The sequence below is a fragment of the Mustelus asterias genome, chromosome 22 (assembly GCF_964213995.1).
Source record: "Mustelus asterias chromosome 22, sMusAst1.hap1.1, whole genome shotgun sequence".
NCBI lineage: Eukaryota > Metazoa > Chordata > Chondrichthyes > Carcharhiniformes > Triakidae > Mustelus > Mustelus asterias.
In genome coordinates, this window is record NC_135822.1 from 64,445,756 (window position 1) to 64,466,754 (window position 20,999).

The 20,999-nt window shown below is 44.0% G+C and overlaps 1 protein-coding gene and 1 pseudogene across 5 annotated transcripts in view; one reads left to right on the forward strand and one right to left on the reverse strand.

Annotated features, from left to right (window-relative positions):
• LOC144510136 (gamma-glutamyl hydrolase) lies at positions 1-19,732 on the reverse strand. Of its 2 annotated transcripts, none has more exons than XM_078239490.1 (9): positions 19,515-19,732; positions 14,565-14,679; positions 12,687-12,737; positions 11,469-11,553; positions 9,498-9,636; positions 8,089-8,195; positions 4,843-4,936; positions 1,767-1,904; positions 1-639 (listed from the first exon to the last, which is right to left on the reverse strand). In XM_078239490.1, exons 1-9 carry the CDS (start codon positions 19,705-19,707, stop codon positions 524-526), a joined length of 1,038 nt encoding a protein of 345 aa, XP_078095616.1. In that variant the 5' UTR covers positions 19,708-19,732; the 3' UTR covers positions 1-523. The 2 variants fall into 2 exon arrangements, with proteins under 2 accessions (XP_078095616.1, XP_078095617.1); XM_078239491.1 differs by lacking the exon at positions 19,515-19,732 and adding an exon at positions 18,895-19,107.
• LOC144510135 (inositol 1,4,5-trisphosphate receptor-interacting protein pseudogene) overlaps positions 19,198-20,999 on the forward strand; it is a 12,738-nt pseudogene continuing 10,936 nt past the window's right edge. For all 3 annotated transcript variants that reach the window (XR_013500571.1, XR_013500569.1, XR_013500570.1), the window contains exon 1: positions 19,198-19,354. The product of XR_013500571.1 is annotated as an inositol 1,4,5-trisphosphate receptor-interacting protein pseudogene, transcript variant X3 (transcript). The remainder of the gene's footprint in view (positions 19,355-20,999) is intronic.

Sequence of the window (20,999 nt, forward strand, 5' to 3'; positions counted from 1 at the left end):
GCGGAAAGAATATTTATTGAAACAATTTTGTCAGATGTTGTAGAAGTGATGCATAATTATATTGAGAATGTAAATGACGTATAATATAAAAGAAAGACTTCTTTTCTCTTATGGCACTTTTCACAACCACTGGATGTCTCAAAGTGCTTTACAATTAAGTATGTTTCAGTCTAATGACTGTGGCACTGTAGGATATAGAACAACAATGTGGATTGCCAATCCAGAGGAAAAAGGTTAAATACCTTAAAAATCTTAAAATTATGCAGGTAATATTTGCAAGTTGACAAATTAGTTGCTTGTTCGGTACGAAAACTGATTTATTTTTCCAGTACGAGGGAAATTCAATGTAACAGTCTTCAGTTCCCACTCAGCTTCTGTACATCAGCTTGATGGCCACACTGCTTCCGTTTCTCCAAGGAGATCAATATAGTTGTGAGATGAAAATACTGTGTTTTCTGCCAGATTTTACTTATATTTACTGCACCAAAGCTAATTCACTAAATAATTCCCTGTTGGTATTTCTTTAGAAAAAATAGATCTGGATATAGCTTGATGTAGGCACATAGCGGGGACTGTAGTTATAGATCAGGGCTGCCTCCTCTTCTTCTGAGTTTCTGAAATGATGGAAGTTCTTCCGGGCTGTGAACAAACATATAAAAATAATCAGTGACAAAGAGGCTCAGAGTGCAGCATATCAAAACTATGGACTTCCATCCTGGAAACTCGTTCATAAAAGACAATGGGAGCGATGGCACTTTGAGCAAATGACTGGCAGGAGATTGGCCCTCTTGTTGCAGGGACTGACAGCAACAAAACACACTCGCTTGACATAATCATCAGTTTTGTCACCTTGTGATTGATTCTCAGGAAGCATGGAGCAAGCACTGTCTCTCTCTCTCTATGAACTCTGGCTTATTTTTAAACCAGAAGAAGTAACATCTTGAGGAGGGCAAGTAACTCAAGAATTTGTGTGGAAAACGGAGGAGTTGACTGTGGATGATGCATATTTGCACTCTAATGTCTCAAAAAAGCGATGATCTGAGACTGGCAGCAGGCTATTTGACCATAGATCACAGTCAGTCTGATCTGACTGTCATTCAATGTCAACATTCAAGTGCTTTCCAGCAGAGTAACCAGACAGCGATCAAGAGCTAAACAGTTTTCCCTCCTTAACCAAGAGGTCCTGCCTCCAAACGGCATCATTCTGACTATCGACCTGATCAAGTAAATCTAAGATCTTCCTGATCCATATGGTAAACCTAATCACTCCTTAAAACAAATAAGCTACTCGGGACATTGACAAAATCTAACAGCCACTCTGGGTTTTCATGTCACAAATTCTCCCAAAGAGTGTAGAATGCAGACTCCACACTGAGATAGAGAAGGCAGTATTCTCTGCCCAGGTTGAGGGGGCAGTAACAAACTGTTAATTCTTTTGATATCCACCTCAAAATGATCAGTTAATGCACAAAAGGATACATTCCGTTTTTCAAACATCATGACTTTACATCTGTCACCCTTCTAAAAGGTGTACCCATTGGCAGTGGGTTACCACAGTAAGAAGTTTAACAACACCAGGTTAAAGTCCAACAGGTTTATTTGGTAGCAAAAGCCACATGTTTGGTAGCAAAAGCCACAGGGTTACCAACAGAGGACAGAGATTTAAGGTGATTGACAAAAGAATCAAAAGTGTCAAACTTTTTTTATGCAGCAAGTGATCAGGCCTCTTTCTGTGCTGTAACCACTTTGTGACCACGGGCAAGTACCTTCATTCGCTAAAAAATCAGACAAGAGATAGGAGACTTCAACAGCATTCGGAGAGTGTGGGAAAGCTTCATTCTGCTGCCATTGAAATCGATTCACTTCTGGATGCCACTGGACCCCATAGAAAGGATGTAGGATGCCTACAATGATTGACAAATTAAAGATCCTCATTAGGAATCTGCACAGAACACACAGGTAGAGCTAGACACTAGATGCTATTCATTCCATACATATTTATTATTATAGATTGTTAATTATTGGTGATGGGTCAGCTCAGATGTTACAAATGTAAAGTCGTTTTTAAAAATATAAAGAAAAAGTCTGTCACTTTCTGCAGGATTCTCGGAACCTGGGAGCCAGGTGTTCATAAGCCGTTGCCAATCTTTAGAGAAATAATCACTGTCAGATAAACCTGAGGAAGTGCTGAAGAGTTGGCCACTGATTGACTAAAATGCGATTAAATAAAAATCTTCAAGAGTCACCACAATAACACACAGCTGCACCTGAGCAGCAGTTACATGTAATAAATGTCCTTAATAAAAGAGGATCTCCGAAGACGATATTGTCTTGAGGAAATTGCCAGTAGTTACTGAATTGCACATTACCCGGTATAAAAGATCCATCATCAACAGGTTCAACTGTGTGTGTTGCAAGGTTATCCTGCACAGAGATATTACACAGCTCCTCCATTCACCCTCTGAACTTTAATATTCTATCTTCTCAAATATGATAGGAAGTATCAGATCGATTCCAGCCTGCTCTGAATGAAGCTATTCCGCAATATACATTGCATTGTACCAGAGGAGCGAAGGATGGCAGATGTGAAATATCAGTCTCCATCAACATCCCCTCCATTTTATTGTTTTTTAGTTGCGGGTGGCCTGTTCATTTCAGTGCGCAGCAGCTTTACCTTTTTGTACTTGGCCATGCATGTGTGGTATCTCAAAGGGGAATGACTTGTGAGTGGCCAGTGCTTTTGCTTCTGGACAGGTGCATTGCCACGCACGTGCACAGCTTCGAGAGAACATTGGTCTCCATTGGATAAAAAAAAATCTCGTAATATAATTTTTGAACTGTTAGAAATGGTACAGATATGGTACAATCCTTCCCCGACCCCACAAGAGTTTCCTTCCCTTTCAGCTGAACTTCTGTCAAGTTCCTGCTTGATAATACTGCTAAGATGCCTGAATTGTTTTCACCCAGAAGGTCAATATGTAACAACACAGGTCAGTGGAGGGGGTGGGGGTGGGGGGGGGGGGGCGGAGGGGGAGCTGAACTCATCACTGAAGAATGGTGAGAATAACCTGGGCCACGACTGCAGCATCACTCTGATAATGGGCTGACCTATTAATTGGAATCATATGAGGGTCTGCCATTGATTCCTGTGGCTAAAAATTCCTCCACATATTGAATTCACCCCTGTGCCTAAATGACTATATCCTTGCCCATGGACATATCTCTACTGCAAATTGCTTCATCCAGAAGTACTACTACTACTGCTCAGGGCCAGTAGATCCAGGATTAAAAAGATTAAAATTCTCAGCAAGGCAAGTTCAATCAAGTTCCTTGGGAGTTAAATGTCCTGCAATGGCTGCTTTCATAGTTTACCTGCAGCCAACGGCAACAAAACACCCACAATCAATACCCATGATCAGCTGCGGCTGGAGTCACTCATGGTTAAACTTGTTCTGACAAATATGGTCGGATGCAATTCTGTTGGCATTCCTGAGGTATACTGGTACATTTTATTCTGGCCATCGTGCTGCACTGATTTTTAATGATGATTTTCTGGGTTTTGTTTCAACTCGGATCACAACTGAGTTACTGGGATGAAGAAGATGTCCAGTGCAATCACAAAAGAAACTGGGTAAATGCTCGTCAAGCCACCTACTGAGGGAGTTGGCATTAACGATGATTTGTTACCTTCATGTGCTCTGCTATTGATTCAATCAGAGCTTTGGGAAGATTAAAACAAATATTCATTCCGAATTTGGTAGCTAATCCCATAATTTGTTCATGGGGTGTGGGCATCGCTGGCTCAACCGACAGTTAGTGCCTGTCCCTAGTTGTCCTTGAGAAGTGGTGATGAGTTGCCTTCTTAAACCTCCGCAGTCCCCATGATGTAGCTCCATGCACAGTGCTGTCAGAGAGGGAGTTTCAGGATTTTGACCCAGTGACAGTGAAGGAACAGTGATATATTTCCAAGTTGGGATGGTGAGCAGTTTGGAGGGGAACTTGTAGAGGTGCTGGTGTTCCCATGTGTCTGCTGCCCTTGTACTTCTAGATGGTAAGAGGTTGAGGTTCTATGTATTCGCAGGAACAACCCCCCAATTCTGCGCTGGAAAGTTGAGCTGGAGCTATTTTTATTTAAGCTTAGTTGGAACTTATTTTGTTGTGTCAAGAATCAAGAACCAAGGATCAAGAATCAAGGCCCTTGATTTGTTTTCAGTCAATTCAATCCCCATGATCAATTGTGCTGCTAACTTTAAAAAAGGCATGCAATTCAGGAAGGTGGAATGGGGGTGCAGGGGGATCAGTTTGTTACACAAACATTATCACGGTTCTAGTTGACTGGAAACCTGATGTTACCTTTGACCCCAATCGGTGATGTCACTCAACAAAGTGACAACATTTTTAAACAAACAACACAAAAAAAGACACAAGCATTCCACAATTAGAGATGGAGGACAATGATTTTTCCAAATAAACTTGGCATGAAAGGAACAATCTTTGATGCTTATGTTTTGCCAAACCTCTGCAAAAGATTATGAAGAGGATGTGAACTAATGTGACAAATTTGATTAAATAAAGCGACAAGTCATGTATCAAACTGAAAGAACTGAAACATGATTCTATAATGAGCTTCATATTTACACTGAGCAATGAGGGGAAAACGCATGACTGTATCAACTAGCTGAACAGTGTCCTTGTGGAAGACTTGTTTGGAACGATGGCTTTTCATCTGTAAATGGAGGTTAAAGAAATGAGAAAAACACAAAGTTCTCTTTGGACATGATACAGCAGTGTCATATCATGCTCTTGCTACAGTTATATTAATTATACAACTGTTCAACTTACCCTCCATCGTAGACACAAATTCCACGCCCTTTCTGTCATTATTGGTGGACAGGATTGAATAGAATTTACTTAGTCTCTCATCTTCCAGAAATGCCTGCCAAAAGGAAGAGCAGTCAAATTACAGTGCAAATGAAGGGAACAAATTGCCATGGCAAAGGATGAATCGAGAAGGGCTGAATAGTATTCCTCACCCATAACTAAGAAATGGAAAAATAACCTGTTCTATCTAGTTATTCACTGATTGATGCAGGACATTACTGCATTCTCCTCTTTTCAGACGGCATCATTTATGCCCCTCCTCTCCTGAAAATACTGAATTACGCAGAGGTGCATGAGAAATGCTTTTGTTCAACAAAATCTAACTGCTGTGGAAGTATTACAATGAGTTGTGCACAAGTACAGGTCCTGGGTCTCTTATTTACATATTCTTCCTCATTTCCAATGTATAGGCGCGTAAGAAATTGGAGTGGGAATATGGCTGATCTTAAATCGGAACTCCACTTCCTCGTCCGATCTCCTAATTGCTTGGTTCCCTAGAAATCTATGGATCTCATCTTGAACACACTCATTGACTGAGTGCCCACAGCTCTCTAGAGTTCTCAGTTCCAAGGATTCACAACTCTAAATGAGATATAGCAAATTAAGAGATTCAATTTGGTAGAGATTTAATAGGGACAGCCCAGGAAATTACCGACCGGTGAATCTCACCTCAGTGGTTGGTAAGCTGATGGAGAAGATCCTGAGGGACAGGATTTATGAGCATTTAGAGAGGTTTAGTATGCTCAAGAATACTCAGCATGGCTTTGTCAAAGGCAGATTGTGCCTTACGAGCCTGGTGGAGTTCTTCGAAAATGTGACTAAACACATTGACAAAGGGAAAGTGGTAGATGTGGTTTACATGGATTTTAGCAAGGCATTTGATAAGGTCCCCCATGCAAGCCTTCTAGAAAAAGTGAGAGGGCATGGGATCCAAGGGGCTGCTGCCTTGTGGATCCAGAACTGGCTTGCCCAAAGGAGGAGGCAGAGAGTGTGTATAGATGGGTCTTTTTCTAAACGGAGGTCGGTCACCAGTGATGTGCCCCAGGGATCTGTTCTGGGACCCTTGCTGTTTGTCATTTTCATAAATGACCTGGATGAGGAAGTGGAGGGATGGGTTGGTAAGTTTGCCGACGACACGAAGGTTGGCGGGGTTGTGGATAGTCTGGAGGGATGTCAGAAGTTACAGAGGGACATAGATAGGATGCAAGACTGGGCGGAGAAGTGTCAGATGGACTTCAACCGAGATAAATGCGTAGTGGTCCATTTTGGCAGGTCAAATGGGATGAAGGAGTACAATATAAAGGGAAAGACTCTTAGTACTGTAGAGGATCAGAAGGACCTTGGGGTCCAGGTCCATAGGACTCTAAAATTGGCCCTGCAGGTGGAGGAGGTGGTTAGGAAGGCGTATGGTGTGCTGGCCTTTATCAATCGAGGGATTGAGTTTAGGAGACCGGGGATAATGATGCAGCTATATAAGACCCTCGTCAGACCCCACTTGGAGTACTGTGCTTAGTTCTGGTCGCCTCATTACAGGAAGGATGTGGGAAAGATTGAAAGGGTGCAGAGGAGATTTACAAGGATGTTGCCTGGATTGAGTGGCATGCCTTATGAGGATAGGCTGAGGGAGCTCGGTCTTTTCTCCTTGGAGAGACGTAGGATGAGAGGAGACCTAATAGAGGTATATAAGATGTTGAGAGGCATAGATTGGGTGCTACGAGAGGACACAGGTTTAAGGTGCTGGGGGATAGGTACAGGGGAAATGTTAGGGGGAAGTTTTTCACACAGAGGGTGGTGGGTGAGTGGAATCGGCTGCCGTCAGTGGTGGTGGAGGCAAACTCAATAGGGTCTTTTAAGAGACTCCTGGATGAGTACATGGGACTTAATAGGATGGAGGGTTATAGGTAGGCCTAAAAGGTAGAGATATGTTCGGCACAACTTGTAGGGCCGAAGGGCCTGTTTTGTGCTGTAGTTTTTCTATGTTTCTAATGTTGGTCCCTTATCCTGAGACAATGCAATCTTTAGTTTCCAGTGAGCGAAAACAGGGTGCCAGGCTGACACTGCCAGGGTCCTTGGCTGGCAGCCAAGCTAGCACTGCTTACCCCTTCCCACGACCATCCGGGGGGCTTCAATGGCCTCCGGTCCCACCAGCGAGGCCATCACGTCAGGTCCTGGTTGGTGGGGACCATACGTGATCCTCGCCGGTGAGGACCTCCACCGGCAGGGTTAGTAAGGCAAGTGAGCGTGGACAATTGCGTCCAGGACTCACTGGTAATATTAAAATTAGGTCATTAATATTTAAATTAGCCTCACGCCCAATTGCACCAGCCGAACAGGGCCAGTAACATCACGAGAGGCGAGAAATCAGGTGCGAACCACTTATTTCGCTTCTCGCCTGATCTTACCGGCTTGCCACGCCGATCGACTGGTGTGACAAGCCGGTAAAATCAACCCCAGAATCTTTTCTTGCTGATTGCATTGACCTTGTTCAGTGTCAACACCCCTCACACTGTGTCCCAAGTATTCCCAATGAATGTGCTCAAATGCTCATCACCTGTTTCCCTTAACAATGGATTAAGAAGACATCAACAGATTCCTCTCCTTTCTTTAAATCAAAACTTTTGAAAACACAAGAACAACCTTCCAAACTAATCGCAAAGAAATAAAATTATTTTTCATTTTCTATGTCACACATTATATTTTCTACAACAAACCTTTAATTGATCCCAAATTCGCCCTTCTTTAAATACAACTTTTTTTTCTTCTTTACCATACATGAATAATTACAAATCAAAGAAAATATTGGTTTCCCATATTCTCATGATACCACAGGCCTCTTCCCTCTTCTAGTGCATCTAATATCTTGGAGCAATCTTTGTAAAACAGCTTGACAATTGCTGACTTGCATCCATCGAATTTATTTCGGAAATCTCTTTGGCAACATTTTCTTCAAGCAATCAAGGTCAATACTCAGCCTTCTTTCAGTGACACCCTTTGTCGAATGTCAAACACTTTCAGAATCTTATGTGTTTCAATGAAATCCACTCTCATTCTTCTAAACTGCAGTCATCGCTCTTCATAGGCCAACCCTCTCATGCCAGGAATCAATCTTGTGAACCCTTGCTGTCACCTCCTTCTCAGGCAATTTCACACTCTCTTTGCTGACTGCACTGCGCGCAATAACACAATGAACAACATGAAAATGATTACGTTCACAGAAATAGAATAGTGATGGAAGTTCCCAGTCAATGGTTCATTGGATAAAGCCTTGTACACATCTGGAGGAAAATTCTGAAACATTTTACTTGATGCAGCAGCTGCGGGAGAAAAGAGAAATGGAGTTAAAATTAAATTCAAATGCTCAGTCATCAATCTCTAATGAGAGAGAATGTTTTGATGAAAAGAAAATATGGGCAGCACCACGGTGGTTAACACTGCTGCCTCACAGCTCCAGGGACCTGGGTTCGATTCCCGGCTTGGGTCACTGTCTGTGTGGAGTTTGCACATTCTCCCCGTGTCTGCGTGGGTTTCCTCCGGGTGCTGGGTTAGGTTGATTGGCCAATGCTAAATTGCCCCTTAGTGTCCCGGGATGCATAGGTTAGAGGAATTAGTGGGGTAAATATTTGGGGTTATGGGAGGTGGGGCCTGGGTGGAATTGTTGTCGGTGCAGATTCGATGGGCTGAATGGCCTCCTTCTGCACTGTAGGGATTCTATGACTATGAAAATATTTGCCCTATAAGAACAATAGTAGACAAATGGGCCCACATTTTGAACTATTTAAATTGACAGTACTGACCCACTGGCCCTTTGATCAGAATTCTACCTTGTATAGAGATAAATTTGCTGATCTCAGCCAGGAGCTGTCCTTGGGAAAGATCCCATGATATACAAGCAAAGACTTGCACTGATTGCTTCTTAGGAAAACAGAAGGCCAACTCCAGTGTTGCTGCCAGCAGAAAGTCTGAGGCACTTCCATCAACCCTGCTCTTGAATCTGCTTGGCATGACTCACATAAGCAATTTAGTGCAGAGCAAATTGACATTTCTCTCACTCTGTTTTCCTCAATGTTAACTGCAATGGTGTTTTATTTATATGATACCTTGTCACATAGAAATATATCAAAGCACATCACATGGTAAATTATTTTCAGAATGCACTGACCATCATTATCGAGCTAAATGCTGCCACTCAGCATCAACACAAACAGGTAAGTGGCTAGTTCACATCCTTTGTGAGGTGGCACAAATTAAGGAAGGAATGTCGTTGTTGTAAAAACTGCATATTTAACATCCCGGCAGGCAGGACGTTTCAGCTCTCAATTGAAAGATGACACCTCTAACTTCCTCTTCACTGCACATGTAAATCAGCTGAGGTAATACATTCAAATCATTATCTTATTACCGACAATGAACCTGGCCAACCTACCTAAGCTACCTAATACAGATTTATCCTAACCTTGCAACTTGCTTTGCATGAACACAAGACATAGAACTGTGCTGTACCAGTGTCGTCTGTCTGAGATAAACCTGTTTAAATCTGTAATGTAACACATTGCTGCCAAATCCTCTTTACACTGTAATCCCCAAATCATAATACCACTGTCACCAGGCACTCCTACCATTAGTCAGATTAAGTGGGAGAGAAATGTTTTCCGAGTCAGTATGTGTTAGTAGGTTCTTTCCAGCAGTAAGCACGGTCAGTAACTGCAGTCCCAGGCAGGTCCCCCACATTGGAAAATGGTCACCAGCATCAAATGCCTGCAGTAATAACATAGAAACAGCATGGAACAAAGGGAAAAAAAACACAATCGTCCACGCCTCATTTACCTCCAGCCTTCACCATTCAAACACATTGCTAACCAGCTTCCTATGTTCAACCCCTGTAAACCGGAGGTCATCTGAAACTCTGCTGCCTGTGTCCTACTTTACACCAAATCCTGTTCACCCATCACCCTTTTGCTCACTTACCTACACTGGCTCCCAGATCAGCAAAGCCATTTTAAAATTCTCATCCTTCTTTTCCAAATTCCAATTTATCTTGCTCTTCCCCGTCTTTATAATAATCTCCTCCAGCCTGTTGCAACTATTTAATTAATGTGTGTTCTGGAATATAGGCCAGAAGTTTACTGCAGAATGAAATTCTCCGTTGGCATCGGGCGGGATTTTATCAGCCTATCCGAGCGAGGTCGTAAAACCCGCCCATTATATTTATTTTCAGGATTTGAAGTTTAACTGTGAAAAATGGAATAATTGCAATTATAGCAAGCATGGAGCCAATTATGCTTAAAAGGTTGGAACCAAGTTGTCTTAAGAGGTTAACAAATAGAAAAGGAAGGCAATTAAAATTCTGGGTTTTAGTGTAATCCCTACAGATTAACCTTAAGATTGATGTGTCTTCTAAGAGCATCCTCCAGAGGAACTAAGAAGTAAACTTGAGTGCACAACATATGTAATTATAGACTATATTATTGAGTTAATAGTGCTTCATAGAATGGCACCACAGTGCCTAGCACTGCTGCATCACAGCACCAGGGACCCAGGTTAGATTCCCGGGTTGGGTCATTGTGCGGTGTCTGCACCTTCTCCCCGTGTCTGTGTGGGTTTCCTCCGGGTGCTCCGGTTTCCTCCCACAGTCCAAAAGATGTGCTGGTTAATTGCATTGGCCATGCTAAAATTCTCCCTCAGTGTGCCCAAACAGGCACTGCAGTATAGCGACTGGGGGATTTTCACAGTAACTTGATTGCAACTTGTAAGCCTACTTGTGACACTAATAAATAAATAAATAAGAAGAATCACAGAATCCCAACAGTGCAGAAAGAGGCCATTCAGCCACTGAATCGGCACTAATTCTAGCTTCTTGAGCATCTTGATTTTAATGTTCCAGCATTGGTGGTTCCAAGCTCTGAATTGCCTCCCTGAATCTCTCTGCTCTCTAACTCTTTTTTCTTTAAGAAACTCCTTAAAATCTACCCAGCCCTAATATTTCCTCAGATAAAAGCAAAATACTGCGGATGCTGGAATCTGAAACAAAAACAAAAATGCCGGAGAAACTCAGCAGGTCTGACAGCATCTGTGGAGAGAGAATTGAGCCAGTGTTTTGAGTCAGAATCCAGACTTGAAACATTGGCTCTTTTCTCTCTCCACAGATGTTGTCAGACCTGCTGAGTTTCTGCAGCATTTTCTGTTTATGTGTCTAATATTTCCTAATGTGGCTTGGTGTCATTATTTATTTTATGATGCCCTGAACGAAGGACTTGGGGTTTTTTATTTTGTTGAAGACATGATATAAATCTAAGTTGTTTCTGTTGTTATAAGGACAACATTAAGCTGCAATTAATAAACTCTGTTCAAGTAGAGAGAATTGCCAGATTATCATGAAGCAACTTGCAGCATCTGGCCATACCAAATCAAATCAATTCCTTTGACAGGCTCCTCATGCTGGACCTCATTGGCAACATCCAGGGGAAGAGTTTGAGGGGCAGGGGGAATGCGATATGATTTAACATGAAGAAGGTCTGAAGTTGCAGACAAGTCTTATCTTATTCACTGGAGGCTTAAATTGAGTACAAGGACATGTTGTTCACACCTACCTTTAATGCAAGCTCATAAAATTTATTTGCAGCTTTGGCAAAAGCAGATGTCTTCAAATCAGATGATCCACCAGGGAATAGAATGCTAGGAAAAAGAAAGGGAGATGGGTGCAGGAAAGTGCTGTGTTGCATCAGGTACATTTCTCTTTTTCCTTCCTCTCACTAACCCCCTTATAGGGGGTGCAGTTTTGCGGATATCTTGGAGGATGGGTATTCTTACTCCTTCAAGTAATAGAATTCATAACATTGATTGTAGATATTCACAAAATTAATGATTTATTGAAGTGTCAGTCATGGCTTATCTTCTTGGCTCTGGAGTCAGAAGCTTGTGGGTTCAAGATCCACTTCTGAGACTTGGGCACATGATCCGGGCTGACATTCCAGTGGTACTGCATTGATGAGACAGGAAACTAAGGTCTCATTTTCCTGCACAAACGATCTTATGCCATAACCTTGGAGAAAAGCAGGTGCCTCCAGATGGACTGCCCAATGTTTACCCCACAACCAATATCGGAACAAGCCAAAACAGAGGGTGATAAATACGAGATAGTTACCAATAAATCCAATAGAGAAATAAGGAGAAATATCTTGACACCGAGAGTGGTTAGAATGTGGACTCGGTACCAAAGGCTTAGGCTGATATCTTACAGCCTTGATATCTTACAGCCTTGCAAAATGAAACTAGGTGAGTGCATGAGAGAATAGGGAGGTAGATGGAAAAGAAGAAGACATGCGTTCAGAAGAAACACCACCAGCAGTTGGGGCAATTGGCTTATATCTGTGCTGTTTATTCTGTGTACTTCTATGTCTTGACAGTGACTCTGAAGGGTCTGAACAAAGGTCTAGTAAGCTGTCAAGAGCAGGAACACTAGCTGATTCTTCTTTCTCTAACCGTGGCCACATGAAGCATCGTAGTACCAGCACCACAGAATTTCTGCTCTGTACATTCACTGATGTTACCACAAAGATATGTATCTGTTCAATGGAGGGAACAACACAGAAAATAGACTGAAGGTTTTAATGGGCTACATTATTGTACCAACAAAGCACGAATTGTTCATGTCAGATTGCAGACTGAGATTACAGAAAGGTGGGCTTTGATGGTGGTTTGATTCACAATGATTCACAAAGTGGCTGGCTCTGTCTGCACTTGAAATGCAGCAGCCAGACTCTGACAGCCTCACCACTTATAAAGAGGTTCAATTATTATTTACTTACCCGTTGACTGAATAGAAAATTCTTTCATATTCATCATTCGTCAAATTCAACCTGTGTTTAAAATAAAACAATATGCACTTCAGTTTGAATATTTTAAAGCTGGTGCAGCAAAGGTAGCTGATGTGCTGGATATCATTTCCTATTTACAACGACAGCAGCCCTTCCTGTAGTAAAAATCTCCAAATAGTTTACTATTACTAGATTGTTTTTCCTTTTCTTCCAACAATTTTATCCACCTTTTGAAGGCACGAGCTCTTTCTAACATATAGTTTCACATGTCTTGGGAGTGGTGGGGTACATATGTGGGTATGGTAGCACAGTTCTGGTCACTGGATTAGTAATCCAGAGGCCGAACAAATGACACAGAGACATAATTGATTCCAGAGGTGAGGGGTTTGTCATGTGAAGAGTGGTTGAGCAGTTTAAGCTGATATTCTCGAGAGTTTGGAAGAATGAGGGGAAGTCTAATTGAGGTATACAAGATGCTCAAAGGGATTGAGGGTCGATGTAGAAAGAATATTTCCTCTAGTGGGGCAATCTGGGACAAGAGGTCTCGATTTTAGGATAAGGGGTAGCAAATTTAAAAGAGATGAGGAGAAACTACTTCTCTCAAAGGGTTGTGAATCTACGGAATTCGCAATCTCAAGAGTGTGATGGATGCTGGGACATTGAGCAAATTTGAGGAGGAAATAGACAAGATTTTTAATTAGCAATAGGGTGAAGGGTTTGGAGAATGGGCGGGAAAGTGGAGTTGGGGCTAAGGGCGGCACGGTGGCACAGTGGTTAGCGCTGCTGCCTCACAGCACCAGGGACCCGGGTTCAATTCCTGGCTCAGGTCACTGTCTGTGCAGAGTCAGCACGTTCTCCCCTTCTCTGCGTGGGTTTCCTCCGGGTGCTCCGGTTTCCTTTCACAGTCCGAAAGATGTGCTGGTTCGGTGCATTGGCCATGCCAAATTCTCCCTCAGTGTACCTGAGCAGGTGCCAGAGTGTGGAGACTAAGGGATTTTCACAGTAACTTCATTGCATTGTTAATGTAAGCCTACTTGTGACCCTAATCAATAAATAAAAGATCAGCCATGATTGTATTGAATGGCAACAGGTTCGAGGGGCTGAATTGCCTACCCCGAGTTTTTATTGTTCTTAAGTTCAAATTCTACCTTGGCAACTGAGGAATTGAAATTCAATTAATTTCCTAAATTTGGAATCAGTATCAGGAAGAGTGACCGGGAAACTGCAGGATTATCTTAAAAACCCATATGATCCTTTCGGGAGTGAAATTTGCTCACCCTACCCAATCTGGTCTCTGAGCAACGTTAGTCCTAAAATAACATGCTTGGCTGTTAGCTGGTCTCTGAAACAGTTTAGCAAGCCACTCAGTTGTATTCAAAAGGGTTACTCTCAAACATCTCCTCAGGGCAATAGGGTTGAGCAATAAATAATAGCTTGTCAGCGACACCCACATCCCATGAACGAATTCGGAAAAGTGTTCATCAGCCTTCAGTACCTTGCCGAAGTGGCATTTCATGAAAGAAAGAAAGCAAGTTAATTGCACTGATATCTTGCCTTTTGCAATCACAAGGCTCCCTAAAATTCTTCACAATTAATGAAATACTTCTTGAAGTGCAGCCACTGTTGCAATGCAAAGAATGCTGACTGATCCCCTTGCTTTTGTTTGAGATGAGATGCAAATTTATGCAAAATAATAATGTGCAATCTTCAGCTCTACCACATTTACATCTGAAAAATTATATTGATCATTGTATCCCAAAGAAAATTGAAACGTTCTTGCGGGTGAGTCTGAATCAACCCGACGGTCACTGGGCTGTGACTTAAACAATTCTGTGCTGTTAACTGCCACTAAAGCGTATGAAGTAGTACCTGATTGGTACCACTCTGCAGCCAGCTGACTCTAGATACTTCACATAGGGCGCGGCAATGTAAGTCTTCCCATATGGAAGAAGATCTGCATCAGTTGTCTCCTGGGCCAGTATCCCTGTGGGGCACAAAATATATAGCATATTTAAGGAAGAATTAATGTAGCACTGCACCGAGGTGCAGGGTTGTTCACTTTACTTCTCAGATTTTCCCCTTTACCTGAAAGGTTCAAATGCTTCATATTAGAGCCTACCCAAAAAAGATGAGGGTGAAAGAAATTCCCCACACTGAAAAATGATCACTCAGAGAACAGACAAAATAGGAGTAGACCATATGGGCCCTGGAGCCTGCTCTGCCATTCAACATGATAAGAAGTCTCACAACACCAGGTTAAAGTCCAACAGGTTTATTTGGTAGCAAATACCATAAGCTTTCGGAGTGCTGCTCCTTCGTCAGATGGAGTGGGAATGTGCTCTCAAACAGTGCACAGAGACACAACATCAAGTTACAGAATACTGATTAGAATGCGAATCCCTAAAGCCAGCCAGGTCTTAAAGGTACAGACAATGTGGGTGGAGGGAGCATTAAACACAGGTTAAAGAGATGTGTATTGTCTCCAGACAGAACAGCTAGTGAGATTCTGCAAGCCCAGGAGGCAAGCTGTGGGGGTTACTGATAATGTGACATAAATCCAACATCCCGGTTTAGGCCGTCCTCATGTGTGCGGAACTTGGCTATCAGTTTCTGCTCAGTGACTCTGCGCTGTCGTGTGTCGTGAAGGCCGCCTTGGAGAACGCTTACCTGAAGATCCAAGGCTGAATGCCCGTGACTGCTGAAGTGCTCCCCCACAGGAAGAGAACAGTCTTGCTTGGTTATTGTCGAGCGGTGTTCATTCATCCATTGTCGTAGCGTCTGCATGGTTTCCCCAATGTACCATGCCTCGGGACATCCTTTCCTGCAGCGTATCAGGTAGACAATGTTGACCGAGTTGCAAGAGTAGGTACCGTGTACCTGGTAGATGGTGTTCTCACATGAGATGATGGCATCCGTGTCGATGATCCGGCACGTCTTGCAGAGGTTGCTGTGGCAGGGTTGTGTGGTGTCGTGGTCACTGTTCTCCTGAAGGCTGGGTAGTTTGCTGCGGACAATGGTCTGTTTGAGGTTGCGTGGTTGTTTGAAGGCAAGCAATGGGGGTGTGGGGATGGCCTTGGCGAGATGTTCGTCTTCATCAATGACATGTTGAAGGCTCCGGAGGAGATGCCGTAGCTTCTCCGCTCCGGGGAAGTACTGGACGACGAAGGGTACTCTGTCCACCGTGTCCCGTGTTTGTCTTCTGAGGAGGTCGGTGCGGTTTTTCGCTGTGGCGCGTCGGAACTGTTGATCGATGAGTCGAGCGCCATATCCTGTTCTTATGAGGGCATCTTTCAGCGTCTGGAGGTGTCTGTTGCGATCCTCCTCATCCGAGCAGATCCTGTGTATTCGGAGGGCTTGTCCGTAGGGGATGGCTTCTTTAACGTGTTTAGGGTGGAAGCTGGAGAAGTGGAGCATCATGAGGTTATCCGTGGGCTTGCGGTACAGTGAGGTGCTGAGGTGACCGTCCTTAATGGAGATGCGTGTGTCCAAGGATGCAACCGATTCCGGAGAGTAGTCCATGGTGAGTCTGATGGTGGGATGGAACTTGTTGATGTCATCGTATAGTTGTTTCAGTGATTGCTCAACATGACTCCAAAGGAAGAAAATATCATCGATGTATCTAGTGTATAGCATCGGTTGAAGGTCCTGTGCGGTGAAGAAGTCTTGTTCGAACCTGTGCATGAAGATGTTGGCATATTGAGGTGTGAATTTGGTCCCCATGGCTGTTCGTGTGTCTGGATGAAGAACTGGTTGTTGAAGGTGAAGACATTATGGTCCAGGATGAAGCGGATGAGTTGTAAAATTGCATCTGGAAACTGGCAGTTGACGGCATTGAGTACTGAGGCCGTTGCAGCAATGCCATCATCGTGGGGGATGCTGGTGTAGAGTGCTGAGACATCCATTGTGACGAGGAGTGCTCCTGGTTCAACTGCTCCATGTGCGCTGAGTTTCTGTAGGAAGTCCGTAGTGTCGCGACAAAAGCTGGGGGTTCTTTGTACAATGGGTTTCAAGATGCCCTCGACATAGCCGGAGAGGTTCTCACACAGGGTTCCATTGCCTGAAACGATGGGACGGCCGGGTGTGTTTGCCTTGTGTATCTTTGGGAGGCAGTAGAGATCGCCAACACGGGGAGTACGTGGGATGAGAGCACGGAAGGTGTTTTGAAGGTCCGGATCAAAGGTTTTGATCAGAGTGTTGAGTTGACGGGTGTGTTCTTTGGTCGGATCTGCAGGTAACTGTCTGTAGTGTTCCTCGTTGTTCAGTTGTCGGTACACTTCTTTGCAGTAATCCGTTCTGTTCAGTATGATGATGGCCCCTCCTTTGTCTGCTGGTTTGATGACAATGTTGCGGTTGGTCTTGAGGGCGTGGATGGCATTGCATTGTGCTTGGGTGATGTTCGATGCTGTCTTGTGAGTGCGGCTGATGAATTTGGTGTTGACGCACCTCCTGATGGCTTGGGCATACATGTCAAGTCGAGGGCAGCGGCCTTCCAGAGGAGTCCAATTCGACTCTTTCCTCTTCGGTTGCACTGCGGGTCTCTCTGTCTGCTGTTCCGGTTCATTGGCTGTCTCATTGTGTTCGCTGTTGGCCTCTTGGGGTTTGTGGAAGATCACGAGGATCTTTGTAGATCACGAGGAGAAAGAGGAAGTTTGAGAGCACATTTCCACTCCATCTGACGAAGGAGCAGCGCTCCGAAAGCTTATGGTATTTGCTACCAAATAAACCTGTTGGACTTTAACCTGGTGTTGTGAGACTTATTACTGTGTTCACCCCAGTCCAACGCCAGCATCTCCACATCATTCAACATGATCACAGTTGATTTTCTTCCTTAATTCCATATTCCTGCCTGTTCCCTATTGTTCCTTCATTAATTGAGTGACCAAATTTCTGCCGGTCTCAGCCAACCCTAAATATGTTCAAAAATGGAGCATGCACAATCCTCTGAGGTAGAAAATTTCAAAGATCCACTCCTCTGAAATGTTTCCTCCAAATGATCCCTTATTCTGTGCCTGTGCCCCATGTTCTAGATTCCCCAGCTACATCTATGGCATTCTTTTACCTCTCATTAGTCACATCCATCAAAAACATTTAATGTGCTGAACACTCCTCATCTTTGACAATCCAACAAAAAATTGAAGTTAAAGTCGATGGCTTCAACACATCCAAAAGTAGAATCTGCAATGATGTGGGGATGCCGGCGTTGGACTGGGGTGGGCACAGTAAGAAATCTCACAACACCAGGTTAAAGTCCAACAAGTTTATTTGGTATCACGAGCTTTCGGAGCGCTGCTCCTTCATCAAGTGAGCGATGAAGGAGCAGCGCTCCAAAAGTTCGTGATGCCAAATAAACCTGTTGGACTTTAACCTGGTGTTATGAGACTTCTTCCTAGAATCTGCAAAGCAGTCTGACAATGCAGCGACAGGAATGAAGAAGTAACAGTTGGGTGTTAACTACACGTGTGTCAAAGCTGACCCTGTGTCTGCAGATGGGATCACCAATGTGCAGCACATAGATTTTGGAAGAGAAGGGGCCAAGGTTGGATCCTTGGGGAACACCAGAGCTGAGAATGCAACATTGGGGAGATAAACCATAACTGGACATACATTGGCTCAGATGACTTACATAACTGTATAATCAAGGAAGTGCAGTGTCAATGGAGAACAAGCACTGGAGGAGAATGAAGAAACCAGGCGTGTGAAGGGCTACTGAAGCACCTCTTAGAGATCCGGATGCAGAGCTTTAAAGGCTGGGTGTTTAGTTGTCGGGTGGGCAGTGAGCCTGACCGTTTAGGAAGACTATCTGTTGCCTGATCGGTGTTATTCTTCTGTCAATAAATAGCCTGTCAAAATCTGAGGGCTTTTGTACCAATGGGCACAACATATTAATTATACCACAGATAATAAGAAGGGAATAATCTTGAGAAAATCTTTTAGTTTATTGGACCATTCGTATTTTCGGAGGTACTTCCTCTTGAGGGAAGTGAGGCATAAGAAGCGGATTCTTGCCGCTCGCCCTCCAAATTCAAGTCAAATGGTTCATGGCAATGAGTTTGCTCCAGCTGTCAGGAAGTTCAGTGCATCTGACTGAGACGGTCTCAGGGGTCTTTAATCTTGGATGAGAGGTGGAGGTGATGGAGATCACGAGGAGAAGGAGGAAGTAACACATATATAAGGAGTTGAGGGCTGGGGCCAGACTTACCGATAATGGGTCTCTGGTTGATTTCCAGCGTGTGAAACCGGGGGCAGGAGCTGCTGGCAAAGAGAAGCAGCAACAGGATAGCAGTCTGAGCCATGCTGATGTTGCTGTGTGGGGTTGGGGTGTGTGTGGGGAGGGGAATGTGAAACCCGGAAGCAGCGGCGCTGCTGCTCACACATTCCAGTGCGGGATTGCGGATAGAGGGTGACCTCGGGTGGCCGGGCCGGGCTGGGCCGGCAGGGGGAGGAGGGAGGCTCAGCCCCCGGGGATCCCTGAGCTGCTTGGGGAGCCAGGCTGGCCTGGCTCGTGGCGTCACAGGGGAAGGTATTGTCCCGCCTCAGCGGTATGAGCACAGGCAGAGGAGGCGCTTCCGAGACATGGCAGCCTAAACTGTAAGCAGCGCCGCCCGTGCAGCGAGGCCCCAGCACCATGTGAAGCGGGCTAGGGGGCCACAAGTGACCAGGTAAGAGGTTGCAGCAGAGGGGGAGGAAGGGAGGGCGACTTCCACCGGGAGTGCGGCTTCAATATACAGCCCCATGCAACTGTGTCAGACCAAAGTGGACATCCCCCTCCCCCAAAGTCAGCCCAGCTCCTCCTTGCACAAGCCTGAAACTTTGTCTCACTTTCACTTTCTTCCCGAGAACCAGCCTGTTCTTGCGCTCCACACACACACAGCGCCCGACTGCTGGAGCTCCCTCCCCATAGCCCAGCACTGTGACCAGATGGGCTGGCCTGGGAATGCCACTCTCGGCATAAAATCCCAAATCTCCCTTCTCGCTCATTCCATGAGCTGCAGATGAAGCAGCAGTTCTTCATGTGTGGCGTGGATTCACTCCCAGTGTTGTCTATTCAACTGGGAATCCAGATGCAACTCATCATTTCCGAGAATGAACAATAGGCATGATCCGAGGGCATGCAAGCTCCATACTTACTGGCACAGCATACCGACTTTGTGTTGGTAAAATGGTCAGAATCAAAGCAGTGTGCAAGTGGTTTTTGATTCTATGCTTCTTTTGAGGTTACTGAATGGGGTGTAGATGTTTTTGTACCTGTATCCATCTTTCTAAATTAAGTTTTTTTTCCCTAATATATTGCAGTGCATGTGGCTAAAATGTTGCTGTTGCCCACACTTGTGACTAGTCAGGAATTTATATTGGGTAACAGTGGTGTTTTCCCCTTTCCCTGGGTGACAGTGCAATTTTTGGTGACAATATGACCAAGGAATGTCAAAGATTATGTTGGCCAAATTTGCCATTCTTGCATCATTTCAGCCTTGTCATGAGTTGATGTTACCCCCAAGTTGGGAAACTTCTTGCTCCTCGTGCCATCCTCCTTCATTTTTTATCTGTTTTCAAGACTAGGTAATGTGGGCGGGCCTCCCTTACTGAGAGGCTGTTTCTCCAACAGTTCTTTAAACATTTCAACAATATCCATTCTTTTTAGGATAGCAATGCTGACTTTATTAGAGGAGATACTACTTTTTATTTTTACATTTTTTTTGTGACAACAGAATGATTCTAACTCACCTGATGAAGGAGCAGCGCTCTGAAAGCTCATGTTTCCAAATAAACCTGTTGGACTTTAAACTGGTGTTGTGAGACTTCTTACTGTTCCTACCCCAGTCCAATGCTGGCATCTCCACATCATTCTAACTCTTGTAATGGGTTTCACACCCCAATCAGTGTAGTGGTACTGCTCATAAAAAATGCTGTCATGAAAGTATATGCATGCCATGTTTGGGAATACCTCACCTCCAGTATTATGTCTCTTGCTTTCCTCAAATACATTATGAAATCAGTACAGAATATAAATGGTTAGGTTTTTCAGAACAAAATTAAAACCTGTGCTCGACAAATGTGCACCTAAACTCAAAAGAGAGACGAGTAAAAGAAAAGTCATGGTGGCTAACTGATTTTATGTAGAATTGACAAAATAAAGGTTTTTGCAAATTAAACTCATCTGATGCTAAACAAAACAGGACAGGGGATGGTTACTGAAAACTAAGGTCTCTATTAGATCAGCTGACAGGATAATTGGAAAGAGGATGGTCGTCAATTATGAAAACAATGCGAAAAGGTTTGTTATAGAGTCAGAGGTTTACAGCATAG